Raw genomic sequence first — 21,856 nt, forward strand, 5'->3', positions numbered from 1 at the left:
AAGAAAAATCCCCTCCTATTTTTCCATAGGCATTGCATATTCAACTGCAGAAAACCCAAGGCAAAGAGAAATTTTTGGAAGAAGCTAGAGGATAAAAGCACCTTACTTTTGGAGGAACAGGATAAGAATTATATTAGACTTCTCTTCAGAAAACCATATAAGCAAAAAGAGTACAATGAAATATTTAAAGTCTTGAAAGAAAAAAACCCTACCAACCTAGAAGTCTGTATCCAATGAAATTATCCTTCAAAAGTAAAAGAGAAATAAAGACTTTCTCAGACAAACAAAAATTGAGGGAGTTTGTCACCAGTAAACGGGTCTTGCAAGAATACTAAAAAAAAGTTCTTCACAAAGAAGGAAAATGATATAGATTAGAAACTTAGATCTATATAAAAGAACACTGGAGAAGGAATAAAGTATTTTCTTACTCTTAATTGACCTTACAGATACTGGTTTGTTCAAAGTATTAATAGCAACAATATATTAGATGATACAGATCAAGGAAAAATGAGATGAATGACAGCAATGTTATAAGGGACAAAAGGGAGGAATTGGGAATACTCTGTTACAAGGTAACCACACTATCCATGAAGTGGTATAGTGTTATTTGAAAGTGGACTTATAATTGGCTGTGAATGCACACTGTAAACTCCAAGACAACCACACACATACATACAAACAAAAAGGTATAAAACAATATGCTAAGGAGAGAGAATATGGAATATAAAACGCTCAATTTTAGAACAAATTCAACTAATAGAAAATGGTTACAAATATAATTGATATTAATCCAACTAAATTAGTAAACACTGTAAATGTACATAATCTAAATGCACCAAGTAGTGAGACTGTCAGAGAGGAGAAAAGAAAACAGACCCAATTGCATGTTGTTTTCAAAAAACTCACTTTAAATACAAACACAAGTAAATTAAAAGTAAACGCATGGAAAAAGAAATAGTGTTAATCAAAAGGAAGTTGGAGTAGCTACATTAAATTCCGAAAAAGCGGACTTCAAGGCAGAAAAATTATCAGGGATATAGAAAGCATTACATAATGGTAAATGGAGCAATTCTCCAAAACATAATAATCCTTAAAGTGTGTAGAGCTGTTTATCCCCTCTTTATCGAGTACAATGCTCAGTACCATGTTAAAGAATAAGTGAAGATAATTAGGGAAAGATAAAATTTGGATCTAATACGCTTCAAGCCAGAATAAAACATTTTTTTGAATTTGCCATTATCGTTTCTAATAAATAATACTTGAAACTGCTTTAGTTCCTACTAAGACAACCCACTTCTCTAAAGAAAGATACATAAAACCAAAAGTGTACAGAGTTGAGGCAAGTAAATAAAACATGTTGAAAGAAGACTATGACTAACTTTAGCCCATATGGAATAGCTGGGATTCAACTCAGATCCATAACTGCTATACTATAAATTATTTGACTTTCCCCCCAAGATCCACATATAAATTTTAAGACTCATGAAGAACATTTTTAGAACTTTTAATTTTGCTCAGTTTAAAGAAAATAAATCCAATAAACTTCAGTGAAGTTTTATCATTATACAGTTTCCATGAAAACCTACAATATTTTTAAAACTAACCCAAAACTTCCTATTTAATACAATGAACAAAACATTTTTAGTATTGGAGTTTAAGATCTCTCTTCTTTAGAGTAACACTCATAACTGCCCAAGCTCTTCTTATTCATATTCAAATAATTAGAAACATTTGAAAATTGTGAATATATGAGAAATTTTATACTAGACACTGTGCCAGGAAAAGAGCCTGTTATATCTAAGCAGTTCTTGAAATACTTACAGACTACTTGCTATTTCTATACTCTGTCCAGCTATATAGTACTTTTAAACATGTTTCACCACATATGATCCAAATATGATAAAAACAAAACAAAATATAAATCCATCCCAGATGGTTCTCAAGGACAATAACCAAGGTGTTATAAGTGACTGGCCTCTGACTGGGTTTAATAGTGGTAAAAACCACTATTTTCTACTTTATACATTTGTATTGGGTGATTTTTTCCTTCATTTTTGTACCTTTTTTAATTCAAAGAGAAAAAGGAGAGACTCAAAGAAGTAAACACTAGCAGTCTCTCCTACACTATTCATAGAAGAACACTTTCTTATCCACAATAGAAGTTTTCTGTGGAGCAGATGTATCTTTTAGTGAAAAAGAATGCATCATGCTAGTAACATCAGTCACTGATATTACACATCTTATGATTCATATTCCATACTTAATAAGCAATCTTTATACTTACTAAGCAATCTTTAAATTTTAAATCTGACTTCCCACACATTTGCTTACAGAGAGAACATGGACTTCATTTATCCATTCTACAAATGTTTATTAAGCACCTACCATGTGCTACACAATATTCTAGGAAATGAGGATACAGTAAGAGAAAAAAAGAGCTAAAATGCCTGCCTTCATAGAACTCACATTTTAATAAGAAAAAAAAAACACATATAATCAAGGTGAGGAAGTATTAAGAGCTATACAAGACAATAAAGCAAGATAAAAATAAAAGACTGTGATAGGGGAAGGAAACTGGATGTATTGATAGAAGTAAAAGGGAAATAAACTGATGAAGTAGCATTTGAAACAGATCTATGCTTGAGGATTCTCTCTCCCTCTTCCCTATGCCCCTCCCCCACACTTGCACACAGTTGCTTGTTTGCTCTCACTCTCTGGAATAAATAAATCTAAAAAAAAAAAAAAGAAAGAAAAAGAAAAAGAAAACAGACCTAAATAATGGGAAGAGGGAAGAAGCAATGAGAATTCTGGGGGGAAGAATGTTCCAGGCTGAGTGAAGAGCAAGCACAAAGGCAAGAGAGAACTTCAAAATATAACAGAAGGCCAATGTGGCTAGAATCATGATTAAGGAATCAAGCGGTAGGAGATAAAGTAGCCCTGGGTTAGATTCACTTAAGGTTTTGCAGTCTAAGGTAAAGACTTCAGCTTTGACTAAAAGGAGTGGTAATGGTAATTAAGTGTTTTTTATTGTTGCTTTAATAGCAGTTTTAGGTTTACAGAAAAACAGCACAGAAAGTACAGACAGTTCCCAAAGATCCTCTTTCCCCACACACACACCAATTTCCCCTATTAACATCTTCCATTGTGTGATACATTTGTTAGAGTTGATAAATCAACATTGATACATTATTTTAACTGAAGGTTCATATTTTACATTAGCATGCACTCTGTGTTGTCCAGTTCTATATGCCTTGATAAATAGATAACATCATGTACCCATCACTATAGGTATCATATAGAACAGTTTAGGGGCCTTTAGGTGGCTCAGTCAGGTAAGCATCCAACTCTTAGTTTTAGCTCAGGTTATGATCTTTCGACTGTGGGATCAAGCCCTGCTTCAGGCTTTGCGCCCAGTGCAGATTCTGCTTCAGAGTGTCTCTCTCTCTCTCAATTAAAAAAAAAAAAAAAAACGGCTTAACTACGCTAAAAATCCCCTGTGCTTCACATACTTATTCACCCCCTTTTCTTCTCCCAAAGCCCCTGGCAACCATCGATTTTTACTTTTTCCCTTTTTCAGAATGTTATATATAGTTGGTATCATATAAGATGTAGCATTTTTCAGATTGGCTTCTTTTATTCAGCAATATGCATTTAAGGTTCCTCTATGTCTTTTTGTAGCTTGATAGTTCATTTATCACTGAACAATACTCCACTGTATGGTTGTACCATAATTTGTTTATCCGTTCATTTATTGAATGACATCTTGGTTGCTTCCAATTTTCAACAATTATGAATAAAAATGCTAAAAACATTTTGCGTTTAGTTTTTTGTACATATATAAGTTTTCAACTCATTTGGATAAATAACTAGGATCATGATTGATGGATTGTAATGGTAAGACTATGTTTAGCTTTGAAAGAATTTGCCAACTGTTTTCCAAGTGTCTATACCATTGTGCTTCCCACCAGTGACATGTAAGAGTTTGAATCTGCATTTGGTGTTGTCAGTGTTTGGGATTTTAGCCATTCTAATAGGTATGTAGTGGTGGTGGCTGTATTTTCAAAATACAGTTTTACAGGATATAAGGTAGCCTTATGGAAAAGCAATAATAATATGATAATGTCTGTCCTCAAAAAACAAAATCTACCCTGGAAAAATAAGATCTACATAAAAATATATAAAAGCTAAACACTGTAAACATAAAGGAGGAGGTAAATGAGCCTGGATGACTCAGTAAAGCATCTGACTCTTGATCTCAGCTCAGGTCTTGATCTCAGGGTCATTAGTTTGTGAAGCCTACAGAAAAAGAAGAAAAAAAAAAGGAAGAAAGAAAAGGAAAAAAGAAGAAGGAGGAGGAGGTATATATACAAAGTGATGGATAGGGGGTGGCTGGCTGGCCCAGTCAATGGAGCATGCAACTCTTGATCTCAGGGTATGGGTTCAAGCCCCACATTGCATGTAGAGACTACTTAAAAATAAAAATCTTAAAAAAAAAAAATGTGATAGGTAAATAGAAGCAAGATTCTGGCTGGGTAGATAGGGAAAAGCTAGATTTTAAAAGATGGTCAGAAACTGGGATCCCTGGGTGGCGCAGCGGTTTGGCGCCTGCCTTTGGCCCAGGGCGCGATCCTGGAGACCCGGGATCGAATCCCACATCGGGCTCCTGGTGCATGGAGCCTGCTTCTCCCTCTGCCTGTGTCTCTGCCTCTCTCTCTCTCTATCATGAATAAATAAATAAAATCTTTAAAAAAAAAAAAAGATGGTCAGAAACTACACAAATATTCAAAAATAAAGAGAGATAAGAAAGAGAGAGAAAGAATGAACAGGAAGAAAAGAGGAGTGGAAGGAGCCTCGGTGTCCATCGAAAGATGAATGGATAAAGAAGATGTGGAATACTACTCATACAATATATACAATGGAATATTACTCAGCCATTAGAAATGACAAATACCCACCATTTGCTTCAACGTGGATGGAACTGGAGGGTATTATGCTGAGTGAAGTAAGTCAATCAGAGAAGGACAAACATTATATGTTCTCATTCATTTGGGGAATATAAATAATAATGAAAGGGAATATAAGGGAAGGGAGAAGAAATGTGTGGGAAATATCAGAAAGGGAGACAGAACATAAGGACTCCTAACTCTGGGAAACGAACTAGGGGTGGTGGAAGGGGTGGAGGGCGGGGGTAGGGGTGAATGGGTGACGGGCACTGAGGGGGGCACTTGACGGGATGAGCACTGTTATTCTGTATGTTGGCAAATTGAACACCAATAAAAATAAATTTATTATAAAAAAATGCAAGAGGTTCAGTGATATTTGAACTTCAAATAAAAAACAAAAAACAAAAAAAAAGGAAGAAAAGAAGAAGGCAAAAAAAAAAAAAAAAACTGGAGCTCCAATTCCTTTGCCAGGGATATATTCAACAGAGAGGAGTCCATATATTTACTAAAAGATTTACATTATAGTAACACAGTAGCCCTATTTGTATTAGCTCCAAATAGAAAGCACTAAACAACAGAATGGATAAACTGTGGCATATTCACACTATGGGATATTAAGCAATAATGAGAATAAACTATCTCTATATACACCAATTATGATGAATACCGCCAAAAGGGAGAACTCAAATACAAAAATATACATAGATTTATGGTTTCATTTATATAAAAGAAATAATGTTTGTTCACAGAAGTCTGTATACTACACTTACTCTTGATGGGAGCAGTGACTGAAAGAGGGATCTCCTGGATGGTTTTGATGTTCATTTTTTAGCTTGGATACTAATACTATACAGTTTACAATCCTCAGTTGTACATTTATGATACATCAATAAAAGTAAAAAAAAAAAAAAAAGTCTCTGGCCCAAGCTCCTGCTTTGGACATGCTTTAATCTAAACCATGGCACAGAAATAGAAAAAGCCATTTCTTAAATTTGTATTAGATGTATAACCTTCAATGTATTTTAGTAAAATGTGCTTTTTTTTCTCCCCTCTATGGAAATTCTGAAGTCTAAATTAATTCCATTTTGAAAACATTATTTTCCTTTTTTCTTGTCTTTAGAGGAGGCAAAGGTTGCACATTATATCCAAGACTTTTTAAGCATGGTATTACCTTTTATCTAGACAATGAAACATGCTGGACATATTCCTTCTCAAAGGTGACAACACTGTCTAGACTCTTGCTGGGATTCTTCCTGTTATTTCTCTGAGCAATATAGTCGACCAGGTTATTCTAATATATTAAACCCATTTTCATCTTGTAATACAGAAAGTTAGTGTTCCACATGCAAAAAGCAGTGGGACACATGATGCCTGATATCTAAAAGTCACATAGTTGGTATGTAAAACTAATGTTCATCAAACAGAAGAGTGATTTAGGAGGAGAGTATCTTTTTTTTCCCTTCTGGAGGCTGCAAGTTATTAGGATGCATTTAAATATCAAATCCCTGAAGATTTGGAACTTTTCTAAGTTTCCCATTTTTTCACATTGTGTTTTAGAAAGATCTTTGATTTTTTAATAATTGTTAAATTATTAAATTTAATTTAATATTAAATATTATAAATTATTATAAATATTATTATAAATTTTAATAATTGTTAAAAATATTTTATACATTGCTTTGTTCAGAGTAGCTTAATATTTGATTAAATAAGTGACAAAACTAAACATGGAGTTTGATAATTTATTGCTCTAAGGGCATTAATTCAGTCTGAAAAAAATTCTTACATGCATGTTCTCTTTATCAGGCACAACACTATGCACTAAAGATACAAAGACACTTCAAGACACTAAATACCTGTTTTCATGAAACTTAAAATTAGGAGACATCATGTGATTTGATGGGAAGCCAGAGAGGGCTCTGCTTATGAAATTTCACCATTAAAAAGCCATTTTTTTAGTTGATCTTTCACTGTCAAAGTTCTTTACCTTTAGGATGACCATCTCATTCACTTAATCACTCAAGAAAAATTTATTATGTACCTACTGGAAATTAAGCAGTGAACAAAAAGTCTATTCTCAGGGAGCTTACATTCTAGTATGCACAGAAGGAAGAATCAGAAAATAAGGAAATAAAGGACTAACTGCTATAAACAAAAGTAAAGTAAGGAAAGACAGTTGGAGACAAGAGTGTATGGACCAGCTGGGAGGAACCATGTGCATATGTTAACTAAAACACAGGACATGTGAGAGGAAGTAAGGAAAAAAGGAAAAGAAAAAAGAAAAGAGATCTGGAGTCTTAAATATCAAACTAAGGAATACAGACCTTTTTGATCAGGCAATAAAGTACAATTTAAAGTTTCTGAATAAGCATGATAATCAGAATGTTGTTCTTAAAGTCTGTTTTCTTTCTTTTTTAAAAAAATTTTATTTATTTATTCATGACAGACACAGAGAGAGGCAGAGACACAGGCAGAGGGAGAAGCAGGCTCCATGTAGGGAGCCTGATGTGGGACTCAATCCAGGATCTCCAGGATCACACCCCAGGCTGAAGGTCGCGCTAAACCATTGGGCCACCGGGGCTGCCCTGAAAGTCTATTTTCTCATAGATTAAAAGAATGGATTGGAGAAGGCAAAATTAGGAAGCACAGTCTATTAGGAAACTATTGCAGTTAGCCCACATGAAACATGAGGGGGCCTACAGTGAGTAATCAAAAGCAGTGGAATGAACAGGCCCACTACACAAGCAACAAAGAGAGGAAAAAAGCAATAGGAATGTGGTAAATTATATACGGTAAAGGACTAGTTTGGGGTTTTGCTTTTTTCCTAGGTGGTTATAGACCAACATTCTGTAAAATACAAAACTGCATTCTTGGATGTTCCAGCAATGTCAAATTGTTATACAAGATTCTAAATGCTTACTTTCAATTTGTGTTAACTTGTGACAAACTGGTGATAAAATAATTGGTTGGCCAGCAATCTGTCTGGTGATTAGACCACACTTTGACATGATCTAGAACAGGAAAAAAATCCTGATTTCAAGATACTGAGCCAGATTTGACAGAGAAGATAGTGATGCAATTAAAAGAGAGAAACAGAATCCAAAAGGAAGGGAAGTGTTTGGTGAGGAGTTATATTTTAATAATGCTAAATCTGAGATATTGGTAAGATATACAGGTAACAATCTATTGGTTAATTAGGAAAAAAAAAATACAGGTCTGAAGAAAATGTTATCATGACAGAACATTTTTTGCCCCAAAGAGGGAATTGGGGTTAATAGCCAAAGAGTCAAATACTGCTCTTCTGGCTAACAGTCATGGTGGAGTCCTGGATAAATTATCTTTAAAACACTATATAAAAGCATGCAAAGAAACTCAAAGCAGAAACTAGAAGGAATTCAACTCTTGCAAAAAGGGAACTATGATACGCAGACTTTTAAGATGGCCTCAATGACCCTGTCTCATGTATAACTACACATTGCATAATTAACCCTCTTTTGAGTGTGTGCTGAACTCAGTGACTTGTTTCTAATGGACAGAATATGAGAAGAGTGATGAGATGTCACATCTGTGATTAGGTTACAAAAGATTGTGCTCTCATCTTGCTAGCATTCTATTCCCTTCTCCCCTTGTACCCTTTGATAAAGCAAGCTGCCACGCTGGAGAGATCCATGTGGCAAAGAACTAAGGGCAGCTTTCAGCCAACAGCCAGTAAGAAGCTGAAGCCCTTAGTCCAACAGCCTGCTAGCACCTGAATCCTGAAAACAATTACATGAGCTCAGGTGTGGACCCTCTTCCAGACATGTGTTCAGATGACACCCCAGCCCCTGGCTACCACCTTGAGTGAGAGATCTTATAAGAAACCCTAAATCAGAAGATCCAGTTAAGCTATGCTTGATTCTGAACCAAAGAAACTGTAAGATAGTAGTAAACAAGTGCTGTTTTAGGAGCTATGCTTCAGAGTAATTTCTTATGAAACAGTACATAACAACAACAAAAAAATTACACTGGGTAAGATCCACATTTTTAAGGCTTTTACCATGAAGTTACTCACAAATCTGCCAGCAGAAAATAAATCTCAAGTAGAAAACCAGAGTCCTACTGGCCTGAAAAGCCAGAGGATAAGGTCTAGGGTTTATGACAGTGGCTGGAATTCAAGGTTGGATATCCTGGAAAGGAGGAAACACAAAGAGTGTAGTCCCAAAAATCTGCATATGCATACCCCTCATATTTTTGACTGCCTCCAAAAGTGCTCCTATGGGAGAGAAGACTGCAAGGAACCCAGGGGAAAAACAACAGCTAGAAGGCTAAAAGAGCCAAGCAGAGATTTTGATAGCTGCTGTATGTAGTAGGTAAGTTTTCGGAATTTTGGTCCTGCCAAGTTAGAAGGGTCAGAAAACAAAATCCCCAGATAGTCATACTATAAAGACCATATATCAGACTAAATCTCAAAAAAATAAAGTATCTCAAATTAAAACTTCATTTGCATGAGATTAACAATAGATTAGACACTGAAAAGGAAATCATATATAGCAATAAAAAATGCAATAGAAACAATCTAGGGATCCCTGGGTGGCGCAGATGTTTGGCGCCTGCCTTTGGCCCAGGGCACGATCCTGGAGACCCGGGATCGAATCCGACGTCAGGCTCCCGGTGCATGGAGCCTGCTTCTCCCTCTGCCTGTGTCTCTGCCTCTCTCTCTCTCTCTCTCTCTCTCTCTGTGTGACTATCATAAATAAATAAAATTAAAAGAAAAAAGAAACAATCTAAAACACACATAAAAATGAATAAAACATCAGTTACCTGGAAGGGAACATAAAGAGATTTAATATACATGTAGTTAGAAATACACACCAAAAAAAAAAAAAAAAAAAAAGGCATTTTTTTTAAATATACGGAGAAAAACACTTAAAACACTGAAACAAAGATAAGAACTATAGCAAAACTGCTGGCCTGAAACTAGGCAAGCCAGAAAAAACAAACAAAACAAAATGCACAGAGATAGGAGAGAGTGTAAAATACAGAAAAAAGGGAAAAAAAGAAAAAGAAAGCTGTCAAACTAGAATTCTACACCAAGAAAAATAGTTTTAAAAAATAAAAGCAACAGGCTCTAAGACAAAAGCCTGGAGAATTCATTATGAGCATACCTGTACTACAATATATATTAAAGAAGTTCTTCGGATAAAAGAAAAATAACAAATTCAGATCTACATAAATAACGAAAAGACTAGAAATGGTAAATTCATGAGTAACTATGAAAGGGTTTTGGGTGGTTTTTTTTTTTTTTTTTTTTTTGCATTTTTTTAATCTCTTTAAAAGATAACCGAGAAGGATGATGGCACAGCAAAAGGCAGAGGAAACAACCTAAAAACGTCCACAATAACCAAAGCTGAAACAAAAGGAGCAATATAACAATAAAAGTAATACTGGGCTGGAAACCACAGAACAGAATGAGCCCAGACTGATATAATTTAAGTAAGGAAATAAAACAATATATAAGGGAGAGAAAGAACAGCTCTTCGTTATAGAAGAATATCAATTAATGAGAAAGAAATGAGGCAAATTTTTTTTTAAAAATCACCACTAGAACACAGTAGTAACTGTTTCAGGAAGATGAAGATCCATCCATGAATGCTAAACTCAGGGAGCAATGGATTAAGGAAAAATAAGGTATTGGTATAGACTAAAACCAGCACTCCTTAAGGTAATTATTAATTAAGAAGAAAAATTATTAACTTTAAAGTGGAGCAGCACAGCAAAAATCAACATAACCAAGGTCAAAATCACCAGCAATGAGACATATCAACATCATGTATCTCTCAATATGATTCACTCAGGAAAGCACCACAATCATCTCAGTGGCATTCTTGCCAAAACACATAATTTCAAACTAGTCAAGAGAAAACATAATATAAATTAAAAAAATGAGTGATCTATTACATAATGTCTGAGCAGTACTCTTCAAAAGTATCAAAGTCACAAAAGAAAAGACTTTCAATCTTTCTCCAGGCTGGAGGAGACTAGAAACATACGACTATTAAATGTAATGTAGGATTCTAGAACAGAAAAAGGACATTAGAAAAATTGATGAAATCTGAATAAAATTTGTAGTTTATAGGATTGTAGCAATGTAAAGTTCTTGGTTTTGATCACTGCATAATCACTGTATAATGGTTATTTAGATTGTTAATAAAAGAGGAACCTGGGTAAGGAGTATGTGAGAACCCCATGTACTGGTTTTGCAACATTTTTGTTAAGTCTAAAATTTGTTCAAAGTTAAAAGTTTTAAAAAGATAAAATTTAAACAAAAATAAGAGCAATTATGGGATTTATAACATATAAAGAAATAAAAGGTATGACCATAATTGCACAAAGAATGGAATAAAAGTGTTCTATGTGAAGTTCTTAAGAAATATGAGAAGGGATATATTACTTGAATGTAGACCATTATGATAGGTATTGTAAATACCAGAGCAGATACTAAAGCAAATTAATAAGGGCATATATAACTAATATGCCAAGAGTTGAGATAAATAGAATTTATAAAAATAGTCAATCTAAAAGAAGGCATGAAATGAAGGGGAAAAAAACATATGGCACAAACAGAAAATAGATGGCTGGGCAGCCCAGGTGGCTCAGCGGTTTAGCACCGCCTTCAGTCCAGGGTGTAATCCTGGAGACCCGGGACTGAGTCCCACATCAGGCTCCCTGTATGGAGCCTGCTTCTCCCTATGCCTGTCTCTGCCTCTCTCTTTCTCTCTCTCTGTCTCTCATGAGTAAATAAATAAAATCTTTAAAAAAAAAAAAAAAGAAAAGAAAAAGAGAAAGAAAATAGATGGCTGATTTAAACCAACCACATTGGAAACTATATTAAATGTAAATGGTCTAAATCCTTCAAGTTAGACAAAAACTTCCAGGATTAATAGGATCTCACTTATATGTGGAATTTAAGAAAGAAAACAGATGTACATATGGGAAAGGGGAAAAGAAAAAAAGGAAAAGAGGGAAACAAGCCACAAGAGACTCTTAATGAGAGAGAACAAACTGAGAGTTGATGGAGGGAGGTGGGTGTGAGAAGGGCTAGATGGTATCAAGAAAGGTGCTTGTTATGATGAGCACCGGGTATTGTATGTAAGTGATGAATCACTGAATTCTACTCCAGAAACCAATATTGCACTGTATGTTAACTACCTAAAATTTAAATTAAAATTTTAAAAACTGCCAGGATTAAAAACCACAAGATCTATATGTTGTCTATAAGAAACCATTCTAAATGTAAAGACACAAAAAGGTAGAAGAAAGGCAAAAGATATACAATGCAAGTACCAATTAACAAGGAAGTTGGAGTGACTGTATTAATATCACTTAAAATAGGATTCATAAAAAAAAATTACCAGAAATGTTACCAGAAAAAAAGACAGATATTTCTCAATGACATAATAAGTAGCCTCATCAGAAGAAGGGGAAAAAAAATCCTAGGTATATCCACAAGTACTAACAATTTCTAAACATAAGCAGCAAAAATTAATAGCACTAAAGGGAGAAAAATCTATTAGTATGGTTGGCTACCTAGTACTTATTTTCTCACTAACTGAAAAAACAGTGGGCGGAAAATTGATAATAGCATAGAATAAATGAATATTATCAACTAACATGACTTTGCTCCAAAAAAAAAAAAAAGGCAACTCAATAAATACTCTCTTCAATTTCATATAGAATGTTTTTAGTAAGATAGGCCATATTTCATAAGTGAATAACAAAAACACTGGAAAACATCTCCCAAATACTTGACAAATTGAACAATTCACTTCTAAATAATCCATGGGTTACAGAATAAAAGATTTAGAAAATATTTTAAACAATAAAGAAAATACAGCATTAAAATTTACAGGTTGCTGCTAAAACAGTACTTGGGAAAATTATAATGAAATGCTTATATAATGAAAAGGTCTGAAATCAATCCAATAACACAGTCGACAAAGAAGAGCATATTAAATCTAAAGGAAAAACTAATAGAAACATAAAACAAAAGATTAAAAAAAAACAAAAAAAAACAAAAGCAGAAATTTTTAAAAGACCTATAAAATTGATATATCTCTAGCCAGACCGATCAAGCAAAGAACCATCTTTGAGGTGCCTGTGTGGTACAGTCGGTTAAGTGACCAACTTCTGGTTTCACCTGAGCTCATGATCTCAAGTTGTGAGAATGAGCCCCAAGTGAAGCTCTGCATTGGCCATGGAACCTGCTTAAGATTCTCTCTCTCCCTCTCCCACCCCCTCTAAAATAAATAAATCTTAAAAATTATTTCATCTCTTGTTCCTGAGCATATGGGAATATTTTCAATTATTCAGAGATTAACTAATACAAAAAAAAAATCACATCAAATCTTACTAATTTGTAAAACTACATAATTAACAAAAGCTGGAAATACCTATCAAACAAGCTTGAACAGATTTAGGAACTTACATCAGAGTTTTTACTATTACTTAAATTTATCTAATAGGCTTAATTCTCTCTTTCATTGCAAAGACGACTTCAGTAAGCTCTTCTAATCAAGGGCATCTGCAACTAGGCAACATGGACAACAGTGTCTATATTCCTTTGAATGGGTAGGGTAGCATGCTGTTATTAGAATACAATTCCCTATACCTCAGTAGGGTGGAAAGTCAATTGTACCCGATCCTATCAAACCCTTCTAAGATGGCTTAAGTGTTATTTTCTGTTCTCTTACAGCCTCCTTTAACAATAACAACTCATATAGGTTTTCGTTGTTCAGTGAGACACCTGACAATCTGATGACAATAAGTTAACAGTTCATTTCCAAATTTCTAGGGTCTCTTGTAGATTCTCAGTCAAAAGGAGTTATTTATTAATAACCATGAATTCCCTTCCCTGATCTCTTTTTCCTGCCAAACTAAGTTATTCATTAGCACTCGTACAAAACACTCAAATGAGATCCATCAAATAATGTTACCTGGACCATGAATTTTATCACCCCTGGCAGTCCTGGGAGAATTTCAAGAATTTTAGGAACTAAGGGTTAAAATTTGAGTTAATATTGAAAAATGAGTAATAGTATTGAATTTCATTACATTGCCTTCAAGCTCCACTTATTGAAAAACTACCGTTTATTATCTATAAAAATATAAAAATCCACAGAAAATTAAACAGGGAATTAAAAATCTCTAAGGTCCTTTCAACTTTTAAAAAAATTGCTGATTCTGATTCTGTCCTTAGTATTTTTATATAGACATTGATGATATTATTTCACTTAACTTATAGAATGTAACAGCAGTAATTCAGTATAGTAGGAATTGTTTTCAGTAACTGTTACTGTGTCAAATGGATAAAAAATTTTTGCTGATTCTAATTTCTTACAGATCTGAATGCTATGAGAGCTCTTTCTTTAAAATAGGTAAAAATAATATGGGTTTGAAAAAGCATACATTTTAACATACCAGATCATTCTCATAAGCAAATGGATTATTTTGACAGATTCACATGAAGCTGTGTATTATATATAATGTAGGAAGAATACATTTTTTAAAAAAGTACTCCTAACTTTAGCTGTTTTTATAAAGAATAATTAAAAAGGGTTAAAGTTTAAAGAAATCCTAAACTAAACCATACTTTTCAATGAAGGAAAACTGTAGGAATACTCATAAGAGAGAAAGATGGGAGTTTTTTCTGGTTTCAAAGAACTACCATTTCCTTCATAATAGAATAAAATCCTTTAAAACTTCATTGTCCAGAATTCCCTAAATAATTATTCAAATTGACTATCTGATGGCCCTAATCCTAATCCACTCAGGAAAAAAAATTACAAAAAAGCACATCTCTAACATAAAACTCAACAGAACCAGCAGGGGTTATGGGGAGAAACAGTGATTATATCCCTGCTTTCCCTCTCAAAATGCTATTTCTTGACTGTCCTGGTATACAATGATGAGTCTTTTTCAAGATTACAAATTGTAAAAGAAGGTATGGGAGGAAGGATGAAAACAGATTTGTAAAAGAAAGCAATGACTAAGAGTTTCCTCTACTACTTGACACAGAAAGACAGGACATATACTTTCTGTGTCCATGCCTTATCACACAAAAAGAAAGGTAAATGAATATTATCAACTACTACTGACTACTGACTACTCTGATGTAAAAATCTCTAGCTCTTCGTATGATTACATTTACTGTCTGTTTAGTATCCTTTTACTGTTTTCTGCCAGTGTTCACGAATATGTATCACTGGTATGAAATCACAACGCATTAATAAAGATGCCATTAATGCTTATAATGGATAGATGTTCTGATTTTAATATAGTTCCTTATAAAGCAGCAAAACTTGTGTAATGACTAAATTCCAAATATATTAAACTAAACAACAGGCTGTATTTCAAGAACGTCTAATTTCTCATACTCCTCAAATATATTGCTAGATGGCATGACTGAAAGTATACTTATATGACAAGAAAATAAATACTTAATATGTATAATATAAATCTGTTTCTATAATAATACAAATCTAAAATATATAGAAGTAAGTTTTACAAAATGATAATTAACATGTATTTTGAATTGTAAATTCGTGTTATGGGTTGCAGCAGTAAGTCAAACTACAAAGGTATATAACACTTTTGGGGCACCTGGGTGGCTCAGGCCCTTAAATGACTCCTGATTTCATTCAGATCAGGTCATGACCTTAGGACTGTGCAATCAAGCCCCACATTAAATATCCTCCCTTTCTCCCTCTCCTTGTACCCCTCCCTCACTCCAAAAAAAAGTATAGAACACTGTAAAAAACATCAAATTTCCGTTTTACTTGTTTTTTTCACATGGGTCTTAATTTGGAAACATTTTCAAAGGGGTTTGGGATTTTATTTTTTGTAATTAAAAAAGCAGTAAAGCAAGATCTGCATTAAAGAAAATAACTATTTCTGTCTTTCCTTTATAATAAAAGATAGCTTTTAAAAATTAAAAACAAATCTATAGTCATCAAAACACTGCAAATCAAAACCACAAGATACCACTTATTACTCACGGAGTGACTATAATAAAAAAAGATGTGAGGATGTAGAGAAACTGGAACCCTCATATACTATGGTGGAAATGTAAAAAAAACCACTTAGGAAACCAGTCTAGAAGTTCCTCAAAAGGTTAAACACAAGAGTTACCATATGACTCAGTAATTCCACTCTTAGGTTTACAACCTAAGAGAAATGAAAACAATGCCCACACAAAAACTTGGGACACAAATGTTAATAGTAATTTTATTTGCAATAGCCAGAAATTGGAAACAACCCAAATGTTCAACTGATGAATGGGTAAATAAAATGTGTTTTATTCATACAATGGAGTATTATTTGGCAATAAGAAGGTATGAAGAACTAATACATGCTACAATCTGGATGAATTCTGAAAACATGCTTGCTAAGTGAAAGAAGCCAATCACCAAAGACCACACAGTGTATAATTCCATTTATATGAAATGTCAAGAATAGGTAAATCCACAGAAACAGAAAGCAAACTAGAGTCTGCCTAGGGCTAGGGGGTTTCAAGAAAACAGAGGAGGGGTAACTGCCAAAGTGCAGAGTTTCTTTTTAGAATGATAAAAGTGTTCTAAGATTGTTTGTGATGGTTGCACAACTCTGTGAATATGCTGAAACCAACTGTGCTGCACACTTTAAACATATGAATTGTATAGTATGTGAATTATATCTTCATTAAACTAACATCCTCCTCCCTCAAAAAAAAACAAAAACAAACAAACAAACAAAACCCAATGCAATGGCTTTTAACTGCAGCTACAGATCCAATACCTGAGCTTACTCTTTAGAAGTACAGATCCCTGAACCTCCCAGACTAAGTCATGTACTATGGGAGTGGAGTGGGATCAACTCGTCTAGACTAGTGGGGGGCAACAGAGTTAAGAACTAGGTTCATATTCTGACTCTGTCAACTTCCTAGCTGCATGACTTTTGGTAAATTAATTTCTCTATACATTTTCAGTTCCTACTTCAATACAATGGAGGAAGAACTGCCTATTGCAATGTGTTACTGTAAGAACTTAATGAGAAAATATACACAAAATATACCATATGACAAACTATGCTCAAACAGTTACTCTTCTTATTATGATTATATTATTTTTACTGGACATCTTGTTTTCTATAGGGAAAAGATAATGCAGACTTCTACAATGTCTGCCCCAAATCCATGCATCTAAGTTAATCCTTATAAATCTTGGGACACCTGGGTGGCTCAGTAGTTGAGCATCTATCTGCCTTTGCTCAGGGCATGATCATGGGGTCCTGGGATGGTGTCCTGCACTAGGCTCCCTGCAGGGAGCCTGCTTCTCCCTCTGCCTATGTCTCTGCCTCTTTCTCTCTCTGTCTCTCATGAATAAATAAATAAAATCTTTAAAAGAAAAAAAAAACACCTTATAAATTTTAACCTCTCTTAAGAAATATTAACTTTTATCTTTAAAATCAGTTTATTGTCTATCTGATGCCCTGCTTGGAATAAAATAACATTTATGAAGTTACTATTTTTACAAAAATACAAAAATTACAAGAACACAAACTTTAATGACGCCACTATAATTGTGGAAGGGTACTTCTTAAATTCAACGGTTATTTTTAAAATTACAAACTTAGGAATAAAGGTCAAAAGATTAGGCAGGCACAAACCATTTAATTAAATAAAATTTGCCAATTTTTAAAAAATACATTCACTTTTGTAAAAATGCCACATCTATATGCTAAGAACAAACTGAAGTAAATTTCCTATAATTTCTTATATAAGAAATGTATGCTTTTAATTCTCAGGTAATTTGATAACATCTCTATGGAAAGACATCTTTAATAGGACTCATGAATTAAAGCTAACATTTTCAGATGGAATGTAATATATACACAAAACAATAAGAAAAAAACAGGAAATAACATTTGATATTTCTATCTAAAAATTTAGCATTTCTTTTTTCTTTTAGCATTTCCTACAGCCTATAATTCTATTTCAGAATGAACTATACATATTGGTGAAATTTTAACTGAATCTGGTATGAAATCAAAAGTCAATCAACAACCACATTTCTATCTGAAGACATGAAAAGGAGTATTTCCACTCAGACTCCTGAGGATATTTCAATACTCATAAGTGAGTCATACTTTCAGAGTACAGTTTATTGCTTGGGAAAATCTATCATGGATTTTCTAAATACATTTAATGAAACCAAAATTTAGTTAAGATATTGTGTGGCTGGATAGAGTTAAGTGTAGAAAAACGCCATACCTAAAATTTAAACTACATCTTTTTTCAAAGCTAAATAAATTTTTAAACACACATACAGAATATTCTAACAAGCTGCAGTGCCAATGCTCAAGCAACAATATTTTTAAATCGCCTATTTTATTCAGAATATATCTTTCATAAGAAAACCTTCTTTAAATTAAAAAGTTACATAATTAACTTTTATATCAATTTAAAATATTATAAAACAAGCTCATAAATACCTTAATTGCTTAAAATTGGTAAGTCAAAGTTTACCATATTCCCTAATTAAAAAATAAAACATTTTTACTGACTTGTTTACATATATATCCTATTTTTTATACTACTCCCCTTCCTTTGTTTTTTATTTACAACGCTCTTATATGCCAATCTTTTGCAGTAAATTACATAGAAAAGTCATGTGAATTTACACATTTTTCAGATAAAGAAGAGAAAGTGAAAGAACTGGAAAATATAGCCTTAATGAATCTACCATAATTTTTAAACATTTTTAAAAATAGGTAGTAACAAGTTAAAAACCTGGGAAACATCTTTTTACTGCTACAAATTTACTTTTTCTCCAGGAAAATGAAAGCAGAATAGGTTTACATGAACAGGCCCAACTACATTTCTATTCTAACTCACTTTCTTAAGTGTATAAAATAAGCTCAAACCATACACTAATATTACTAAAACTGAATAATTAAATAAAACATAAAGAAGATGACATTTAGAAACCAGTTGTTTTTAGGCAAATATCAGATATTTTCTAATAGGGAAAAGCACTCAACAAAATTATGTGGCATAACAAATACTACGAATAATAGTAATCCAAGGTCTCTTACCAATTTCAGCAGGTAGTTGTTTGATTTTGTTCTCTCGAATGCTAAGCATGCTGAGTTTTGATAGATTTTTTATGTCCTTTTCCACAGTAGTTATACGATTAAAGCGAAGGTAAAGAGTGGTGAGAGAATCTAGCCTATACACCACTGAAGGAATTTCTCTCAGTTTATTATGCCGTAAATCAAGCATTCGCAGCTTCTTCAAGTTATCAAGAGAGTCAGGCAAACTGGTAAGTGAGTTTTCGTTTAGAGCCAGTGTCATGAGATTTACTAGACAGCCCACCTCTGCTGGTAGAGACTGCAATTTGTTGCTATATAAATAAAGTTCTGTTAATTGAGTCAACTCTTTGATTGATGATGGCAATATGTGTATAGATCTCTTGGATAAGTCCAAACGCATTGAATTCTCTTCCCGGCACTTGTTGAGCTCTTTAATCACCTCTGCATTGCTAGATTTTTTTCTCGTCCCAGGTGCTGGATTTGGCCGTTTGATCGTATTGTCAACTGAAAAAGCCACCCCGGGTTGGGCAGCACTGGAGTCCTTCTTTCCATCTTTGGCATCTTTCCCTTTGGTCTTAGGTTCTTTTTCTTTGCTCTCTTTCCCAAAACCTCCAGAGGCTTTTGCCTCCTTTTCTCTTTCCTTAGCTGATGGCACTTTGGGATCTTTCTCTTTAGAGTCTTTTTCTTTTCCTAAACTACTACTCATGGTGACTCAAACTTGGGCAAAAACTACATGAACTCCTTTGTTTTATTTGCCAACAACAGTAACTGGAATTCAAAGATGAAGAGACAAAGATCCTACACAATCAAAAAAGGTGTTGGCTTGAAGAAATAATCACCATGGAGTAACAGCCATCTGTTACATGTTGGATCTAAAAGCACTATGCCCATTTCTGATAACTTGTTCCAAATGGTAAAATGGTGCTTGGTCAATGATTCATTAGAATTCCTGAAATACAATACAAAAAGAATATTAAATTACTTTAGATTATAATTTATAATAAGCAAATGGGCTCTGAAAAAACAATCTCATTGAAAATTTGGCCATTTTTCTGTGATTTGATACAGTAGTTACTGAACACTTTCTATTATGCAAAATCCATCAAAAAACTATAAAAATTGGTAAGGCAGGCCCCTATCTTCAAGGACTTTACAATCTAACAGGAAGAGGTAAGGTAGGCATATAAGTTTCCGTAAGTTTGTAAGAACTGAAAAATGGGAGAAATCATAATAGCAGCTAATGTTTGAGAGCTTTCTATGTACAAGCACCACTGTAAAAAAATTACAAATATTAATTTAATACATGTAACAGCCCTAGGAGATCAATTATTGTCCCTATTTTACAAATAAGGACACTGAGGCACAGAAATATTTTTAAGTAACTACCTCTGTGATCTTGGAAAAGCAACAGAACTGAGATTCCAATGTATATATTCACAGCCTGTGTTTCTAACCATTACATTAAAACTGCTCTATCTGCACTAATTGCCAAACAGCTTTAGGTAACAGGAACAAATTCAAAGGCCATGATGATAGAATCAAGAGCAATCTCACTAAAGAATAAAATGGCAAGTGAAATATGTACAGAGCAAAGCAAATAGTCTAGGAAAAAGGTCTTAAGAATCTGTACTTTAATAAGCATTCTAGGTGACTCTAACGTAGGTAGGTCTAGGCACCACCTTTGAGATACAGTAATAAAGAGAAATCTCCAATGAGATCTATAAACTAGAAACTGAATGGTGATAAGGATTCTTAAGGGTTCTTAAAAGTAGAAAAAGTTCATGGTACAATTATTGACCAAAAAGAACCACAAAAGCTGAAAAGATGAGTAAAATCTTTGTGGAGTCAGTCTTCCCTAAGCATTTTTCAATTTAAAATATAATTTGTATCTTGTGACTTATTAACTTTATAAGTAACTGATCTTTATGTAGTAGTAGGGCTCAAAGGTTAAAGACAAAATGATTCACATCCTACTTGATTAGCTTAAGATGTTAGGAAAAATAGTTAATTTTATGAAACCACCAGAAGTATCTGATAGTCTAAGTGCACAGGATCATGCTTAGATTTTCTATACAGAGGATGTGAGTCCTACCCTATACAAGATTATGGTTTAATTAGATATCCAGGGACACCTGGGTGGCTCAGCGGTTGAGCATCTGCCTTTGGTTCAGGGTGTGATCCCGGTCCCGGGAACAAGTCCCATATCAGGCTCCCTGCGAGGAGCCTACTTCTCCCTCTGTCTCTGTGTCTCTGCCTCTCTATGTCTCTCATGAATAAATAAATAAAATCCTTTAAAAAAAATCCAAAGCACTCACATATGACAATAACATAAGATAGTAAATCCTTAGACAATGACATATGCTACTGCTCTTTTGAGAAAACTGACCTCAGTGAAAGTGGCTGAGAAAGGCTGTGTACAGAAGTACAAGCAAGTAAAGACAAGATGGCAAATTAGTCCATGTGGATACAATGAAAGGGTAACCTAAGCCAAGAATATGGAATGAGCTTAGTTTGCCATAGGAAAGTGAAAAGGTGGAATTTTGCCGAAGCAAAAGTCTCAGGGGTGCAGTAATAACAGGAGCTGGGTAGAAGACTAATGATCTGTAAATTCCAGATTAGAGTCGAACTTCATCAGCCTATAAGATTCTACAGTTAAAAAAAAATGCTAGTTTTTGCTAGCATATCTGAAAAGCTATTATCTCCCCACTACTCACCACAACCTTCAAAACGAGAAAATAATTTTGAGCTACAATGGGGAAAGAAAACCTTCAGAGGTACTAAGAAATGCTGATGAGCCAAAATGAAAG

At 33.9% G+C, this 21,856-nt stretch overlaps 1 protein-coding gene across 4 annotated transcripts in view; it reads right to left on the reverse strand.

Annotated features, from left to right (window-relative positions):
- SHOC2 (SHOC2 leucine rich repeat scaffold protein) overlaps window positions 1–21,856 on the reverse strand; it is a 96,504-nt gene that overhangs the window by 33,396 nt on the left and 41,252 nt on the right. For all 4 annotated transcript variants that reach the window (XM_072805341.1, XM_072805339.1, XM_072805340.1 and 1 more), the window contains one exon: window positions 19,053–19,998. In XM_072805341.1, coding sequence (XP_072661442.1) covers window positions 19,053–19,755 — 703 coding nt within the window. In that variant the 5' untranslated portion in view covers window positions 19,756–19,998. The remainder of the gene's footprint in view (window positions 1–19,052; window positions 19,999–21,856) is intronic.

The sequence above is a fragment of the Canis lupus genome, chromosome 29 (assembly GCF_048164855.1).
Source record: "Canis lupus baileyi chromosome 29, mCanLup2.hap1, whole genome shotgun sequence".
Lineage (NCBI taxonomy): Eukaryota > Metazoa > Chordata > Mammalia > Carnivora > Canidae > Canis > Canis lupus.